Consider the following 15,769-nt stretch of genomic DNA (forward strand, 5'->3'; position numbering starts at 1 on the left):
GCTTCCCTGTTCCATTGTGGTCCCACCGTCTCACTCCCAACTGGGGGGCAGAGCCCCCCACCCCACCCCTCCACCGGGATCAGGGGGCACTGGTCCTTAGCGTCCGTCAGGACGCCTTCACCCTGCCCCCAAAACTACGGCGATTTCACTTGCCTGCCAAGGGTCTTGCATGGGCACAGGTGTGAGTCAGACTTCACAGGCTCCAGACACCTCCCACACGCCCCCAGGAACCCAGTCTCTACAGCTGCCTTTCTTCCCACATAACTCAGCCAGGCGTCTGTCCCCAGCACTGACCCACACGCCAAAAGTTCTGTCTTCCTTCAAGACCTTGCTCTGCTTCCTGCAGATCTATTAAAAGATGCGGCAAAGTCTTTCAAATGTTACCTTGCACTTAAAAGAAATGCATTCAGGGGCTTCCCTGGTGGCGCAGTTGTTGAGAGTCCGCCTGCCGATGCAGGGGACAGGGGTTCGTGCCCCGGTCCGGGAGGATCCCACATGCCGCGGAGCGGCTGGGCCCGTGAGCCATGGCCGCTGAGCCTGCGCGTCCGGAGCCTGTGCTCCGCAACGGGAGAGGCCAAAACAGTGAGAGGCCCGCATACCGCAAAAAAAAATTAATAATAATTAATTAATTAATTAAAATATAAGTAAATTAATGGAGCCAAGATCTCAGCTTCATTAATAAATTAAAAAAAAAAGAAATGCATTCAAAAGAAAGCCTCTAAATCCACAGTACTTTTACTGTCGTTGGCAAATGCTCCGAAGTTTCCTCACCTTTCATCACTCTACCTGGGCACCAGGAAGAAAAGAGCAAGAAGCAGGAGAAAGGGGGAAATGAGTGATGTTTGTGGGCAGAGGCCAGTAGGCCTTCAGGTGCCACAGACCATCTAAACCAGACTTATTTTTAACTTGTATTGTTTGTGAGCTTAAACATAGATGTAAGTTTTATATGAAAAGTATACAAGTTTTCCAAAAGAGACACAAATCAGAAGATGGTTGCAAGGGGTTGGATAGAGGGAGGGAACGGGCTGCAAACACCAGGCACTTGAGGGAACTTTCTGAGGTGATGGAAATGCCCTGTATCATGATTGTGATCATGTATCCATTGGTCAGAACTCATCAAACTGTACTCTTTTTTTTTTGGTGTTTTTGTTTTTTGGTTTGTTTTTTTTTTGCAGTACACGGGCCTCTCACTGTTGTGGCCTCTCCCGTTGCGGAGCACAGGCTCCGGATGCACAGGCTCAGCGGCCATGGCTCACGGGCCCAGCCGCTCTGCGGCATGTGGGACCTTCCCGGACCGGGGCATGAACCCGTGTCCCCTGCATCGGCAGGCGGACTCAACCACTGCGCCACCAGGGAAGCCCCAAACTGTACTCTTAAATGAGGTGAATTTACTCTTAAATGAGGTATAGTTAAAACACACCTTAATGAACATGTTTTAAAAACATGTATATACATTTTTAATTCTCAAAGAACTCCATCAAAATGTAAAGCAAAAAATACTAAGCCTAAAGCTCAATACTGTGCCCTAATCACCCTAGAAACCAGCTCTACTCATTAAACCAATACTTACAGAAAGGCCACGTAAAGAAACTCAGAGCCCACCCCCACTCCATACCTGCCCGCCCCGTGACTCAAGGGGCCCAGTCAGGAGACCAGAGAGGGTACGCGCATACTGTGAAAATCTTTCTTTTATTACTGTCTCTTGTGGCAAAATAACATTTTATACAAATAAGTCACCTAGTTTACTTTGGACACAAAGACAATACAAACTGGAATGAGGACCTCAGGTGAAGGGGAAAGGGGAAGAAGGACAGACCAGGTCATTAACGCTTCTTACATTCTGTGAAAAATAGATATACAGGGGAAAAAAATAGACTTTCACAAGTTCAGTGACTTTACATGATCCTTTGTGCAACAAGGGGTAAATCCACCTCCACCAGACCCTTCTTGTACCTAAGATGTCCTGTGACACGGAATGTGAGAAACATGGTGATCTGACAATTGGGCCCCTAGGCCAGGCAAGGCAGCACCCTCTGCATCAGGGGTCCACACACACAGACGAGTCTGTGCTATGATTCTGAGAACTGTCCCCATTCCCCAACCTCACTGACGTCAGAGTGACAATGGCCACCAGAAGGAAGGGACGTTACAGAAAAAAAAAGAGAGTACCCTGGGAGCCTATCGAGGGTGGCAAGACACACTAAAGCAAGACTCACCCAATCTGTACATTAGACACAGCCTATTAAGTCCATTCCGGAAATGAGTCCCACTTCAACTGAAGAAACAAGCTGAAGATTCCCCCAGCTACTGCCACGTTAAGAATCTCCAGTCTCTGCATAGCCCCAACGCCCCCAAATCACCGCCCCTATTTGAGAACTGGATGGCCCAAAGACTGTGAGGTCTTCAGGAAGGCCGACAAGGCCCTGAAAAGTACTTTCCTTGCTAGACAGCTCTGAGCTAACACACGAGGAGAGGATGACCTACTTTATCGCAGGACTACTTTTACTTACTTCCTCTGTTTACTCTTTAAAACATAGAATAAAATAAACCAGGATCTTCTTTGCAGCAGCTGAAAGGGCATCTTAGCCCAAAAGCTCCACAGGAAAAGAGAGTCGCTCTCCCAGGAGACTCCAGGCCAGAGGGACACGAAGGAGCAAGACACGAGAGGGAGGGGTGCAGGCAGCAGGCCCCCAGGCGCCAGCTGGGCCTGTCAGTCTGCTGGAATGTGTTACCTTTAGGCGCTTCCTCTCAGGTACCAGCTCTGAACAGAGGGCATGGTCTCCCCAGGCAGGTAGGTTTTTTCCTCCTATCTTATTGCCCACAGGTAACTGCTATCAATAGCCCAGACTCCTTAACAACACGGCCTCCTGATTCAGCTTCTGATGAGTTCAGCTACTTTCAGAGAAGGTATGACTTCCAATTCTCTCCCCAGTTCGGGTACAAAAGCTTGAATTTCAGACTTACCCTAGCTAACACCCCAGAGAGGTAATGCTTCTCAAGGTTTCCTGAGTAGCTAGCCACAAGAATCCAGAGTCCCAGGTACAGAACACCAGACCTTCAGGAGCAGAAGATAGCAAATCCCTGTGCTGTTGGGCACAGATCAAGCATGGCCTCAAAACGGTCTCCAGTGAGACTAAAGCAAGCTCTTGGGAAGAGGACACAGCACTATTCAAGCCAGAATGCCTGCCTCCTCGGCCCTCTTCCCAGCAGAAGCTAACACTGCAGGTTAAGAGACAGCCCACTAGCCTACAAGACGTGGTCTGCCTGGGACACATTTCCAAGACACACTCTACTGAGCAGAGTTCTGGGCAGCTCCAGAAACCACATCCTAGATAATAATTAAACATCAAATAGTAGAAAAACTCTCCAGACTGGGTTCTGTCACAGAGAGAAGGGGTTATTCTGAAGCTCAATGAACACAAATCTGTTGAGGGAGCCCCAGTGAGAAACAGAAGGTGAAGAGGCAGTGCTGATGTCTGTCCGGCAGTGTATGGGATGGAGCCACACATAAGGCACCTGGATTTGCAGCCGACTCCAGTTCTGGGATTCACCGGTCTGGGGATGAGTAGCCCACCCTGCAGGGAACCCGGTCTCTTCCTCCCTCGGGGGTTGGGTGCAGTGCCAGCACACAGGGCTAACCAGGGTTTTCTCAGTGAGGAAGTTGCCAGCATCTGACACAGCCCAGACTCTGGCCTGACAAAAAGCACTGGACCACGGTTCAAGGCCACTCACGCTCTAGAATGCAAACAGGGAGCAACACCGGTCAGTGAAAGCACAGGCGCATCTGTGGCAAAGCACTGGCCCTTCTCTCCCTGGCTCCACCTGGCCTTTCTCCCAAGCACCTAGGGAGACAGCTCTCTGGTCACAGATACCACGTACCTGGGCCCTTCCTACTGTGACCTTTCTAGCAATGCTAAACCCTGGCCGCAGCAACAGTCTTATCAGAGGGTCAGGAGTTGGGCCTGAGCACTTAAATCGCCCGCACTGTCGGACAACAGTAGGGAGCTGAAGCGCGGACAGCCCATCCAGTGAGGCCTGAGGGATGTGTGAGGAAGATTTTTGAGAACACGTCTCTCTGATAGGCCACCTCAGCTGATTTCCCCCTCTCCCAACGCCCAAAGCCATTCCAAGTGGCAGACATTCCAAAACCATTCCAAAGGACCAGAATACACATTACTTAGGTCTGACCAGCCAGGATGATTCCAGGAACTACTTCAGTACAAAAGCAGGTACGACATGACCCAGATTAGCCCCGGGAGCCTGACTGATACTATCAGAAGTCTGGCCACACATCCTATATGCTGGGAATGCCACTGACATTTTATAAAGCCTCCCCACAAGAAGCTTAGAAATAAAAAAACAAAATACAATAAGGCCTGCTCTGGCCTCCAGAGATACTACAGTTCCAAGAGCAAAACTGACACATTGTATTTCAGGAGAAACTCAAAAGTTAGGAGCCAGGAGAAGCAGAGCAAGCTCATCTTTCCTCTGGAAGGAGAACAGGAAGGCACTGCCAGGTTGAAACCTCAGTGGAGCCCCAGGAGGACCGGCTGAGGATCCGGAAGTCAGACAGATAAGCGGCCCCTACGTAAGACAGATGCTTCAGTTTGGCAGCCTTGCCCACCCCAGTGCCTCAACTCCTGGCACCACTCCTTCCCTCTGCCCCCCGAGTTGGTTTAGGACGATGCACAGGCTGAGGTCAGAGTGTGCTGATGGCGACCCCGCAGGCGAGAGAGGAGTCTCAGCTTCCCACAGCGCCCCTGAACCTACAGAAGAGCCTTCTCTCCCCGGCACAGCTCTGCCTGGAGAGACCCAGGCTCAACAGGACAACCCAGAGGAGCCATAACTACATGAAAATAAACTTTCTATTTTTATCTGGATTCCAGAAGCCTTATGCTAAGTTTTACTATAGTACCTCCGTGACCTAAGGGGCAGGGAAAAAAGGAAGAAAAAATACTGGGGAAGGAAACACAGCACTGCTTGGCACCTCTCTTGGAGCACAGGAAACTGCCACCCCAGCCTCGGCTTCCTGGGGCCAGGTTCCAGATGTGTGTTGACAGACCGCAGCTTCAGCCACCTCCGTGCACCAGGACCTCGGGCCACAGCAATGCACCTCCCCGTCCGCTCCTGCCACAGCTACTGGCCCCCGTTATAGGCATAGTCAGCCTTGTTGTGCATTATCAGCTTGTTGTCGACAAAGTAGAAGCTGTCAGAACGGGTCTCATAGGGATTTTCAATCATCAGACGAACTGCAAGTCAGGGAAAGGAAAAAAGCAAAGACTTATGTGTGAGTCTGCCCCATGGGCCAGGTGGGATAAAACTTAGCATTCCCTCTAAAATTCGTAAACCAGCCCTTCCTGAAAATGTGAGCACACGCTGTCAGAATAATGAAGTCAGAACAGAGGGAGCCAGGCCTTGAGAGCTGGAGAGACCTGGGGACCACAGAGGCCCCCAAACTGAGCATGCTGTCCACTTCAACAGAAGGATGCAACCAGCTATGGACCTGACCCTCCGAGGCCATCGCCAGCCTGGTGCTCCGTCAGAACCCCAGGGAGAGGTGCCCGCCCGTTTGCCAACAGGCACCACAGCAGCCTGTTGACTTGGTGCTTCTGGTCCCCACCTCTAGACACTCTGGTCCAAATTCAGAAAGCTGCGCCTCACTGTGCTCACGTCCCGCAGGCAACCCTGACAACAAAGGAATCCCAGATGCGCATGGATGTAGGGGCACAAAGGGCAAGGAGCCTTCTCCAGAGATGGCTTGGGGTATTAACTTGCCAACAATCCAGCAAAGGGTGAGCTTGTCTTGGGATCCAGATTTAAATCTTCTGTTTGTTCTGGCAGTTGCCCCGACCTCTTTAACCGTAACTGGAGGGTCAAGAGAACTGCGAGTCACTACCTCTGGTTGGTTCTGAGTCAATGGTCACATGCTATTCTGAATCCTCTGGAGGAAATGCTGTTGCTGACCACAGTTCTCAAAAGGAGAGCTGACTGTTTCAAGTTCTTTAGACTCAGCCAGGCCAGAGTTATTTAGTTCATATCCAGAGTACTGACCCCCACGCTCTTTTAGCTTACTTGGCTTCAAGAAGAAAAAGTTACATGGCCTTAGATAAAAACTTGAAATACTGTATGTAACCTTTTCTCGCAAGCATCTACACATCCCAGCCCAGCCTGGGGAGCGGGCTTCAAACGAGGATCCTAACAGTTGATGCGGTCATCAACGCCCTGCGCACTCCTCAGCAATCCTCACTTTACCTGGGAACAGTACTGCTGCACCAGTCAAGAATACCTGTCAGAAAATGACAATTTTAAGGACCTGGGATTCTGAGAAAATTGGTCGGTGTATGTAGACCTTCGCCAACAATCCAACTAAACTCCACCACTACTCACAGGATCCCACTCACATCCTGACTGCTCTAGAACAACCTTCCCTAATTCCTCACAGGGGATGCCAATGTGAGAGGGCCAGACCGAAGCCATGGGAATACACAGCCTGTTCTTCCTCTGTCATTCAGTCCATCTCCTCCCCGGCCCAGCCTTCTCCCTCCGGCGCCTTCCCCAGTTCTTCCTCCCCAGAACTACAGGGTGACTCTTCCTCAGACACGGCTTCCCTCACGTTACTCCTTCTGCTCCGAACCTCTAACAGCTTCCTAGCGCCTGCTGGATCTATTCTAACAGTTTCATCTAATTAACCTTCTACCTGCAGAGAATGAGAAAGAGGTAGTCCTCAGGACTAGAATTCTACTTAGCTCACAGTTTCCCATGTAGTTCTGATTAGGGAAAAAGCAAAGGGCTAAAAGGAGTGCCGAGCAGGAGCCGGTGACTAGAACACAGTGAAACCATGACTGGCCGTGTATTGAACTGGACTCCCAGGGATTGTCAGGGGCCTCCTCTTATCTCCCTCAGCCACTCTCTTCCCCGCAGCAGGCATCTAAAAGGGATGGCCTGTATTAAAACCTTCAGTGTTCCCATGCAGGCAGAGTCAGAGTTTGAAACATGAGACAGGAGCAATAGGAAAGGAGAAGCCTGAGGTCGAAAGACTAGAGACGCATCATGTCCCTATTTCTCTGCAAATGAGGTCGTTGGACTAGACGGATTTCATTTCAAGGTCTGTTCCTCTAGCCTGAAGAATCCAGGATGTTCTGAAAGTCAGGGGATACGTACTGACATCCTCAGAAAGCTGGGGAAACTCATAGATATGTTCACAAGTGTTCCTACTGCTGGGGATGCAGAAGCCGAAATCAAAGTCAAAGTTTTTCAGCAGGCGTTCCCGGAAATAGTGCCGTTCGATCATCCGGAAGTTTGACACAGGTTTGTCTCCCACCGTGAACTCCACCCTGCAGAAAAAATCTCTGTGAGCCTGACTTTGCCTCCTCCCTCCTCTAAAGCCAACCCCAAACCTAACAGAGAACATTCTTCTCTGAACCAGAAGAACGTCCCCCCTTCAGGAAATGCTGGTACTCACGTGGCGCCCACAGTGCGGAGGCGGAGAAATGCTGGAGTGAACTGATAGCGGACGAAGCGGCCAGCACTGACATCCACATCTCCGCCTGCCGCCGCCGCCGCCTCCTCCTCCTCCTCCTCCTGGTCTGCAAGAGCACACAGAAGCTGAATCACCATCTCGGCAAAGAGCACGACCGATCAGCAGTACCGACACCGACACCGATATGGCAGGGCAGCCAGTACTCACTGAGCACATGCTGTAATTCCAGGCCCCGTGCTGCACGCCTCACAGGATCCTGTGATCCTGTAGATTTTGTCTTCATTTTATCTCCACTTTAAAGACCAGGAAGCTCAGACTCAGAGAGATTAGCTAACGTGTCCAAAGTCACCCAGATATAGGCAGACCTCAGAGAGATTGCGGGTTCAGTTCCAGACCACCATGATAAAGAGAGTCACATGAAATTTCTGGTTTCCCAGTGTATACAAAAGTTATGTTTACACTTTACTATAATCCATTAAGTATGCAATAGCATTATGTCCAAAAATAACAATGCATACGGCTTAATTTAAAAATAATGCTGCTGGGGCTTCCGTGGTGGCGCAATGGTTGAGAGTCTGCCTGCAGAGGCAGGGGACGCGGGTTTGTGCCCCGGTCTGGGAGGATCCCACATGCCGTGGAGCAGCTGGGCCTGTGAGCCATGCCCGCTGAGCCTGCACGTCCAGAGCCTGTGCTCCACAACGGGAGAGGCCACAACAGTGAGAGGCCTGCGTACCGCAAAAAAAAAAAAAAAAAAAAAAAAAGTGCTGCTATATTCAATATCCTATAATAAACCATAATGGAAAAGAATATGAAAAAATATACATATGTATAACTGAATCACTTGGCTGTACACCAGAAAATAAAACAACACTAAAAAAAAAAAAAATGTAAATCAACTATACTTCAATAAAAAAAAATTTTTTTTAATGCTGTTGAAAAAAATGGAGTCAATAGACTTATTCAATGAAAGGTTGCCACGAACCCTCAGTTTGTAAAGAACACAATATCTGTGAAGCACAGTAAAGTGAAGCACAATAAAATGAGGTACGCCTGTAGTAAATGGAGGGAGCAGGGATGTGAATCCGGGTCCGTCAGACTCAAGGCCTGTTCTTAAACACTAAGCTGTTTGCCTTTTATATAATCTGGGGCCTTGGGCCATATACTAACGGTGAAGCCTGAAACACCAGCTGGGTGGCTGTGACGTGGTCTCTGCTATACAGACTAGGTCTGCTGTTGACCCAGTTAAAGTGCTTGCTGCTAACCAAAAGAATGAGGCTATAAAAGTTGAAACTATTCAAAAGGCACCTTCAAAAAATGCAAAAATTTCTGACATAGCAAAGACAAATCCCTAGAAATAATTGTGCTATTTAAATGGAAGACATTGACCTATAGCCTTGGGGTACTGCACTTCCTTGGACTAATGCCTATTCCAGGCCATACCAGGCCCAACACTCCAAGCACCTGGGAAAAGGTGAAGCAGATGGGCCATGAACCAACATGTGAGACCTGAGAGAGGGTCCACAAGAGTAACGACGGGCTCTGGTCTAGTCCACTCCTGAACCCAGGAATGAAAGATTTGTAAAATGAATCAGAGAACATTCTAATGTAAACAAGGAGTTACTTCCCTCTCTAATAGCTACAGCCACCCAGTATCCAGCAAGGGTATTTTTTCCAGTTCCAGGCTGAACATAGGTGCAGTAAAAGAGGAGTCTTTTTTAGCATCAAACATCTCTGCCTGTGACAAGCCCAAGAGGAGCTGGGCAACCAGACTGAGTAGGGGTTCAAAGTCAGAGACTCCACAGCCCTGGCTCCAACAATGGGATTCAAAAAGGATCAGACCAAACCTTCTCAGGGATTCGAACTCATCCGAACAAGTGCTGTAGGAGGGCACTGAATCAGTGTGTGCATATTCTTAGTGAATCAAGATCCTTAAAGGTAAAGACTGGATGGGTCGTAAATCAAGGTATTTTTACAGTATCTGCAGCTGACCTTCTTCTTGAGATTTAGTTTTATACTGAAATGACTATTCTGAGCCCAGTCTCATGCAAATCCATACACCTGAAGTAGCCCTGGGGTCCTGGGAACATCTTAAGTACTAAGACCTGTGGCTTAGAGATACGAACAGCACAGGCCCAGGAAGCTGGCTGGCCCTGACCCTCCCAATACAAGATTTAAGTACCCACAAGCTTGAGCCTTTAGATGCCCTGGTCAGTACTAGATTATGACAGCATAAAGAATACTGGGTGGTGAGACTTCTCTGCTGGTGCAGTGGTTAAGAACCCACCTGCCAATGCAGGGGACACAGGTTCGATCTCTGGTCCGGGAAGATCCCACATGCCGCAGAGCAGCTAAGCCCGTGCGCCACAACTACCGAGCCTGCGCTCTAGAGCCTGCGCGCCACATCTACTGAGCCGATGTGCCACAACTACTGAAGCCCGCACGCCTAGAGCCCATGCTCCACAACAAGAGAAGCCACCACAATGAGAAGCCTGCACAACGCAACGAAGAGTAGCCCCTGCTCACTGCAACTAAAAGCCCACGTGCAGCAACAAAGACCCAAAGCAGCCCAAAAATTAATTAATTAATTTCAAAAAAAAAGAATACTGGATGGGGTGAGGAGACCAGTGCTCTAGCCTTGGCTGTATAATTAACCTGAGCTGAGACTTTTTCATGAAAGCCTTTTGACTTACCTGGGTTACCAACAGCTGTCTTACCAAATTTACAGGCTCTTTCTGAATAGCAAATCAGATGAGAAAAGCTTGGCAAAAAGAGTCATCAACACAGACCATGACTGATACTCTGAAGGACTATCTAGGCTGGTGTTCTAGTAACTAACTCCAGGGGGTGCTCCATTTCCAGTGATGTGCTCCAAAGACCTACATGTGGTCCCCTGGTCAGAAATGAATCACCCTGGAACTGCATCACAAGCACAGGAAGTGTCCATTCAAAGCTACCTTAAGGGGTCCCAAGTAGATGAGTTCACAGGTCTGGGCCTTCTGTTCATCCAGAAAATGGCAGACATTAAAGTCCAAACTAGGACTTACTGGGAAATCTGAGACACTATTTAAAGGAAAGGGCGTGAGAAGACACTGCCTCATGATCTGGACTAGAATCCTCCGTATCACCCTTCCAGAGTGTCCCCAGGACTCAAGGTTCAGGTAGGCTTCCTCACTGGAGTTTAATTTCAAGGATTCCTTTCCTAAGTGGAGGAAACATGGTAAGATCAAAGGGCAGAGGACCTTAGAAAAGTCACCTGGAAATTCTGGGCCTCAGTTCCCTTATCTGTAAAATAAGGATAATAACCCCCCACGGAGGTGTGAGGATTACATGAACTGATGTAAACAGAAAGATGTGGAACACAGTGACCAGCGCAGAGTAGATACTCAACAAACATCAGCCTCTCAGCACAGCTTCAAGCCAACAGGCCCACAGGCAGGCTTCAGGAGGCGGCTGGAAGCAGGCCGCTGGAGTCTGTGACACAGGATGCAATGGCACACAAAAACTCAAGCGTGAAAGACCTTTTGCTCCAACTGTCAAGTGACTACTGCAATACTAAGGCCTACCTGACACACAAGGTTTGGCAATCTCAAAAAGCACTGTCCCGGTCTCCAAATCTCGAATTTTGAAGCGTGTGAAATCAATACTGTAGACGTTGTCTTCGGGTTTACATAAATAATCTGAAAATGAGAGAGAGACCAATGCCGTTAAATAATCCTCCAAATCCACCATTTCTTTCTCAAGTTTTGAAGCAAACTCAGGTTTTTTTCTTACACAATTCACTTAAAATACACCCCAAAACTTCCTTTTATGTTATAAGCAAAAGTTGTGTGGAGAGAATTAGGGGATCCAAGAAAGAAAAAAAGTGCATGGGCTTGTGTGGATGAAAGATTACTGTAACACTTTAGAAATAGGGATGGTAAAAGGGGATTTCTTTGGAAACACTTCAAAAATGGCCTATAAACCTTTCATTGGATATCACAGCAGGATAGAATTTTTTTTAGAAATCCATTTTAAAACATTTATGCTGATCTAATGGCTAATATGGTGCATGTTTGCTGAACGTATCACAAAGCACAGATCAGCAAACTTTTTCTGTAAAGGGTCAGATCATGAATAATTTAGGCTTTTGGCCACACAGTCACTATCACAACTACTCAGCTGTGTCGCTGTAGCACAAAGGCAGCCACGAACATGGAAATGAATGGCGTGGCTGTATTCTAATAAAACTATTTATAGACACGAAATACAAATTTTATATAACCATGTGTCCCAAGATTTTTTTTTTTTTCCAACCATTTGAAAAGGTTAAAACCACTCTTAGCTTGTGGGCTGCACAAAACCAGGTGGTGGGCCATACCTACCCAGGCAGCAGGACGGATCTGCTGTGGAGGGCGTGAGGCCAAAGTGAAGGAGAGCCCCCAGAAACCTGATCAACTAATCAAAACAGTACTGATCAAAGACAATTTCATTGATTTCTTTCTCTCATGACTCCTGAGAGCATCTTCTCCACAACTCACTTTGACACTTTATCTTATACTGCCTGTTTGCATTAGCTGTTTCATGTTTTACAAGCTGACTCTCCAATAAGATGGCAAACTTGAGAGCTACTGATTATTCTGTAACTCCCAAAAGTGCTGAGATTGGTTCTGCACCTTTAGAGGGGACTCAATAAATAACCTGCTGAACAGAACAGACTTTAAGAAGAGTAAAGAATCCAGAGGTCACCAAGCTGACTTGTGACTTTCTCCAATAAGCTGCTGAGGTGTGTTTGGGCAATGGCACCACGCTTAAGCTCCTACACAGGACCTGAGTGCTCTCCTAGAATGCCGCGTAGGGCCAGGCATTACAGTGGCCTAATTCACCTTTGGTATCAGGAGAAAGCATGGGGTGAGAAAGGTGAGGTGGTGAGCATTTCCGTACCTTCAGAGCCCCAACTGAAATCTGGGTCAGAACAGAAGCAGCTTTTTCACAATGTTTCTATGAAACAGAATAGCAAGACCTTCTAAAGATATACTCAGGCATGCAAAGGACAGTCCCAAACCAAACAGTGATGGAAAATAGGGATATGAAAATACCCAGACTCAAATTAAAGCTATTTTAGGAGATGGGAATTCCCTTTCATACAGGCTGGACCAAGGCCTATCCCTCCAAACTGTCATCCTCAAATCACTGGGGGCGGCCTCCATCTCCCTGAGGGACACCTGAGCACCCCTGGGCTGCCGACTAAAGCAATTCAGCAGATAATAGGACGGCAGCCTTTAATCCATCAAGGGAGTGCTGGTGCTTCAACGTTAGAAGTCTGGAGGACAGGGCCGGCTGGGCAAGCAGGGTCTAACCAACTGACTGCAAACTCTTAGTGGGGAACAGCAGCAAGAAAAAAGGCATCAAGTCAGGGGTTGGCCTGGAAGAGAACAGAAAAGAGGAAAACCAGGACAGGGGGTGAGCTATATATTTCTCCCCACCCTTCGTACTATCAATGAAAAGGTGTAGGACGGTTGCATTTTATGCAAGAAATGCATCTCTGACACCCTGACATATTCTTAATTCACTGGAACAAGTGTCAAAAGCAGGATTCACATTTTGGTTTTGTACGTGAACTGAAACTTTATTAATATTTTTTTAATGCGGCACGAAATGCCACGGCAATGTATTTGAGGAAGGAGGAGTCCACCTGCACACAAAGGGGCAAGCTAGGGACCCAAAGAGGTAGGGGGCCAAGGCAGGCTGGAAAGGGGGCGGGGCTGTCAGGGGCCGGAGGGGAGGGAAAGGCAGAGAAAGCAGCTAGGGTAGGGGTCTGGGCTGGCAGAGGGCGGCAGAAGCTGGCTGTAGACAGGTTGAGGGCGCCTAGCTGGTCAGGAACTTCACTGATGGCTGGGGGGCAGCGGCCCACTTCCCAGGGTCAGGAGGATCCGGTTAAGCCAAGGCGGGCCCCCACCCAAACAGATCCAGCTGAGGAGGAGAACGGCCGGGCCTGAGGGCCCAGCGGGGACGGGCCACAAGGAAGCCTAGCGTGGCCGGACTCAGAGGAGGGCAGTCAAGCCCAGGAGAACCCCTCCCGACCAGGTCTAGGTGAGGGTGGGCAGCGCGGCCCGGCCGGCCGGGGGCGCCTGGGTGGACACCCTGGGCCGGCCGAGCGGCAAGCGGCCGGCTCCGCTTAGGCTACAAGGGGCCCAGGGACCGGCGCGAGGGGAGGGCGCGGCCGGCCCCGCACTTACTCTCTGTGACCCGGCTGAGGCGCAGGACGTGCTCGGGCCGGATGGTATCCAGAGCCAGCAGCTCCTGCTCCGTAACCGCTGCCCCGATGCCGTCGTCGGCCGCGTGGTGGGGCGCCTGCCGCCGCGCCTTAAGCCTGTTCAGGACGCCGCCGCCAGCCTTCTTCTTCTCCTCCTTGCCAGTCACCAGCCCCCCGGGCCCAGCCGCCGACCCCACGGCCGCAGCCCTAGAATTCGACCCGCTCATCGCTCCGCCGCCAAGATGGCCGCCGCCTCCGCAGCCGTAACTATGGAGAGCGGGGGCGGGGCCGGGCCTGTGGGGGCGGGACCTGCGGGCCGCGTCGCTAGCGCCCTCCCGCCAGCGTTGGTCCAGCCAGGTGGCTGGCACCTTAGCACTCCAGATCCTCCATCAGGCCCCCGAGGTCACCCCAAATGTCTAAAAAAATATCCCGTACAGTCAAATGACTTTCCATCACATAAAATGTAGACGAGGCATCTTGAGAAAATGTTTTTTCATCTGTAGTCTAGGAGGTAAGACAGTTCTTGCTACGCAAAGGCAGCTTTCCAATTAGATTGCCATTTCTAAACCGTACTGTGTCAGGCTTTGGGCTAGACATTGGGCTGGGCTACAGGGAATATAAGAATACGAAAGAGGGAGGGACTGAGTCTGCTGTATTCACCACTGTATTCAGGCAGTCTAGCTAATGCCTGACACACGGTAGGTGCTCAATGATGATCGAATGAATGAATGAGTGAAGGAAGGCCTGAACAGCACCGGGCTACGGAGGAGCTCCCACTTTGTTGGGGAAGACTGTGAGGTACATAATTCATCATGTGGCCCTTCCTCTAGATCAGCCCAATAAGTATGAATGAACCAGAAGACAAAACAGACTGCTAATTGCTGAAGCAGAGGTGCTACCAGAGCACACAGGAGGGGTCTAGGGGCTAGGGGAGAGGCTTCAGGGGTGACATCTGCACTGAGCCATGGAAATTAACCATGATTTCAAGGACTGGAGGAGGTGAGTGGGAGGGGGGAGGACACTGCCCTCTTATACCCCAAGTGGCTCCTTCTCTAGAGATTCTGGATCCACACCCTTCTCTGTTGGAGGCTTGGGCCTGACTGATGCAAAGTGTGTGTGCTAGGTTGATGTCACCTCTTAGATAGACTCAGGCCGAAGTGAAACTCTACCCCTCTCCCCACTGGTCAGCCTCAAAGCCTTGATTTATGCAGGATTTGCTAGATCCCTCTCATCCAAGGGGTTTGGGAGTGGCTGACAGGCCTCGCCTGGTTCCTGGACCAAATCCAAACCTGACTCCACCTCAGCTGCCCAGCCTGGTGGAACAGTATGTGGCCAGTTCCTATCTAAATGCTGTCCTGTCTTTGAGAGATTACCACCCGGGGGGAGACTTCCCAAACTGTTCAGGGAAATTTTAAGATGTGTACAAGAATTACACATTTGCACATTGCAATTTCCCTTTGCAAACAATTCTTTTTAAACTACTCAGCAGTAAGTGGTTACTGAAGAATTTCCAGAACTCTTAATATGCTACTTGATTGTGACTCACCAAGAAGGGAGTTTAGCATGGAGCCATTTCACACAATCACTTGCTGACTAAACATTTGTCCTCAGCAACAGGACTAGAGTTACCTGGATCCCAGCTTTTCTCTTTTTAGGGATGATAACAAACGTATTGACGCATTTACCTGCAATTCCACATCCGGGAACTTAGCCTACATGTATGCACGAAGGTGCTTACTGCAGGACCATTTGTAAAACTGAAAAATTACAACAAGTTATAGTTGCACCCATTCATGTTATGAAGCTGTAAAAAAGAATGAGGTCCATCTCTACTTACTAGTATAGAGAGATCTCAGATAGTTTGAGGTGGGGGGAGCAAAGCACATAATCCCATTTGTTTAAAATTTGAAAGTAGGGCTTCCCTAGTGGCGCAGTGGTTGAGAGTCCACCTGCCAATGCAGGGGACATGGGTTCGTGCCCCGGTCCAGGAAGATCCCACATGCCGCAGAGCGGCTAGGCCCGTGAGCCATGGCCGCTGAGCCTGCGCGTCTGGAGCC

The 15,769-nt window shown here is 49.4% G+C and overlaps 1 protein-coding gene across 1 annotated transcript; it reads right to left on the reverse strand.

Annotated features, from left to right (window-relative positions):
* Positions 1-1,687: 1,687 nt before the first annotated feature.
* Positions 1,688-13,939, reverse strand: UNC119B (unc-119 lipid binding chaperone B; the record flags this gene model as incomplete). The annotated part of the gene is made up of 5 exons (XM_082853286.1): positions 1,688-5,249; positions 7,162-7,334; positions 7,463-7,586; positions 11,044-11,157; positions 13,696-13,939. 5 exons carry the CDS (start codon positions 13,937-13,939, stop codon positions 5,137-5,139), a joined length of 768 nt encoding a protein of 255 aa, XP_082709412.1. The 3' UTR covers positions 1,688-5,136.
* Between the last annotated feature and the right edge of the window lie 1,830 nt (positions 13,940-15,769).

This window comes from Leucopleurus acutus (genome assembly GCF_964270905.1).
Source record: "Leucopleurus acutus genome assembly, chromosome: 13".
Taxonomy (NCBI): domain Eukaryota; kingdom Metazoa; phylum Chordata; class Mammalia; order Artiodactyla; family Delphinidae; genus Leucopleurus; species Leucopleurus acutus.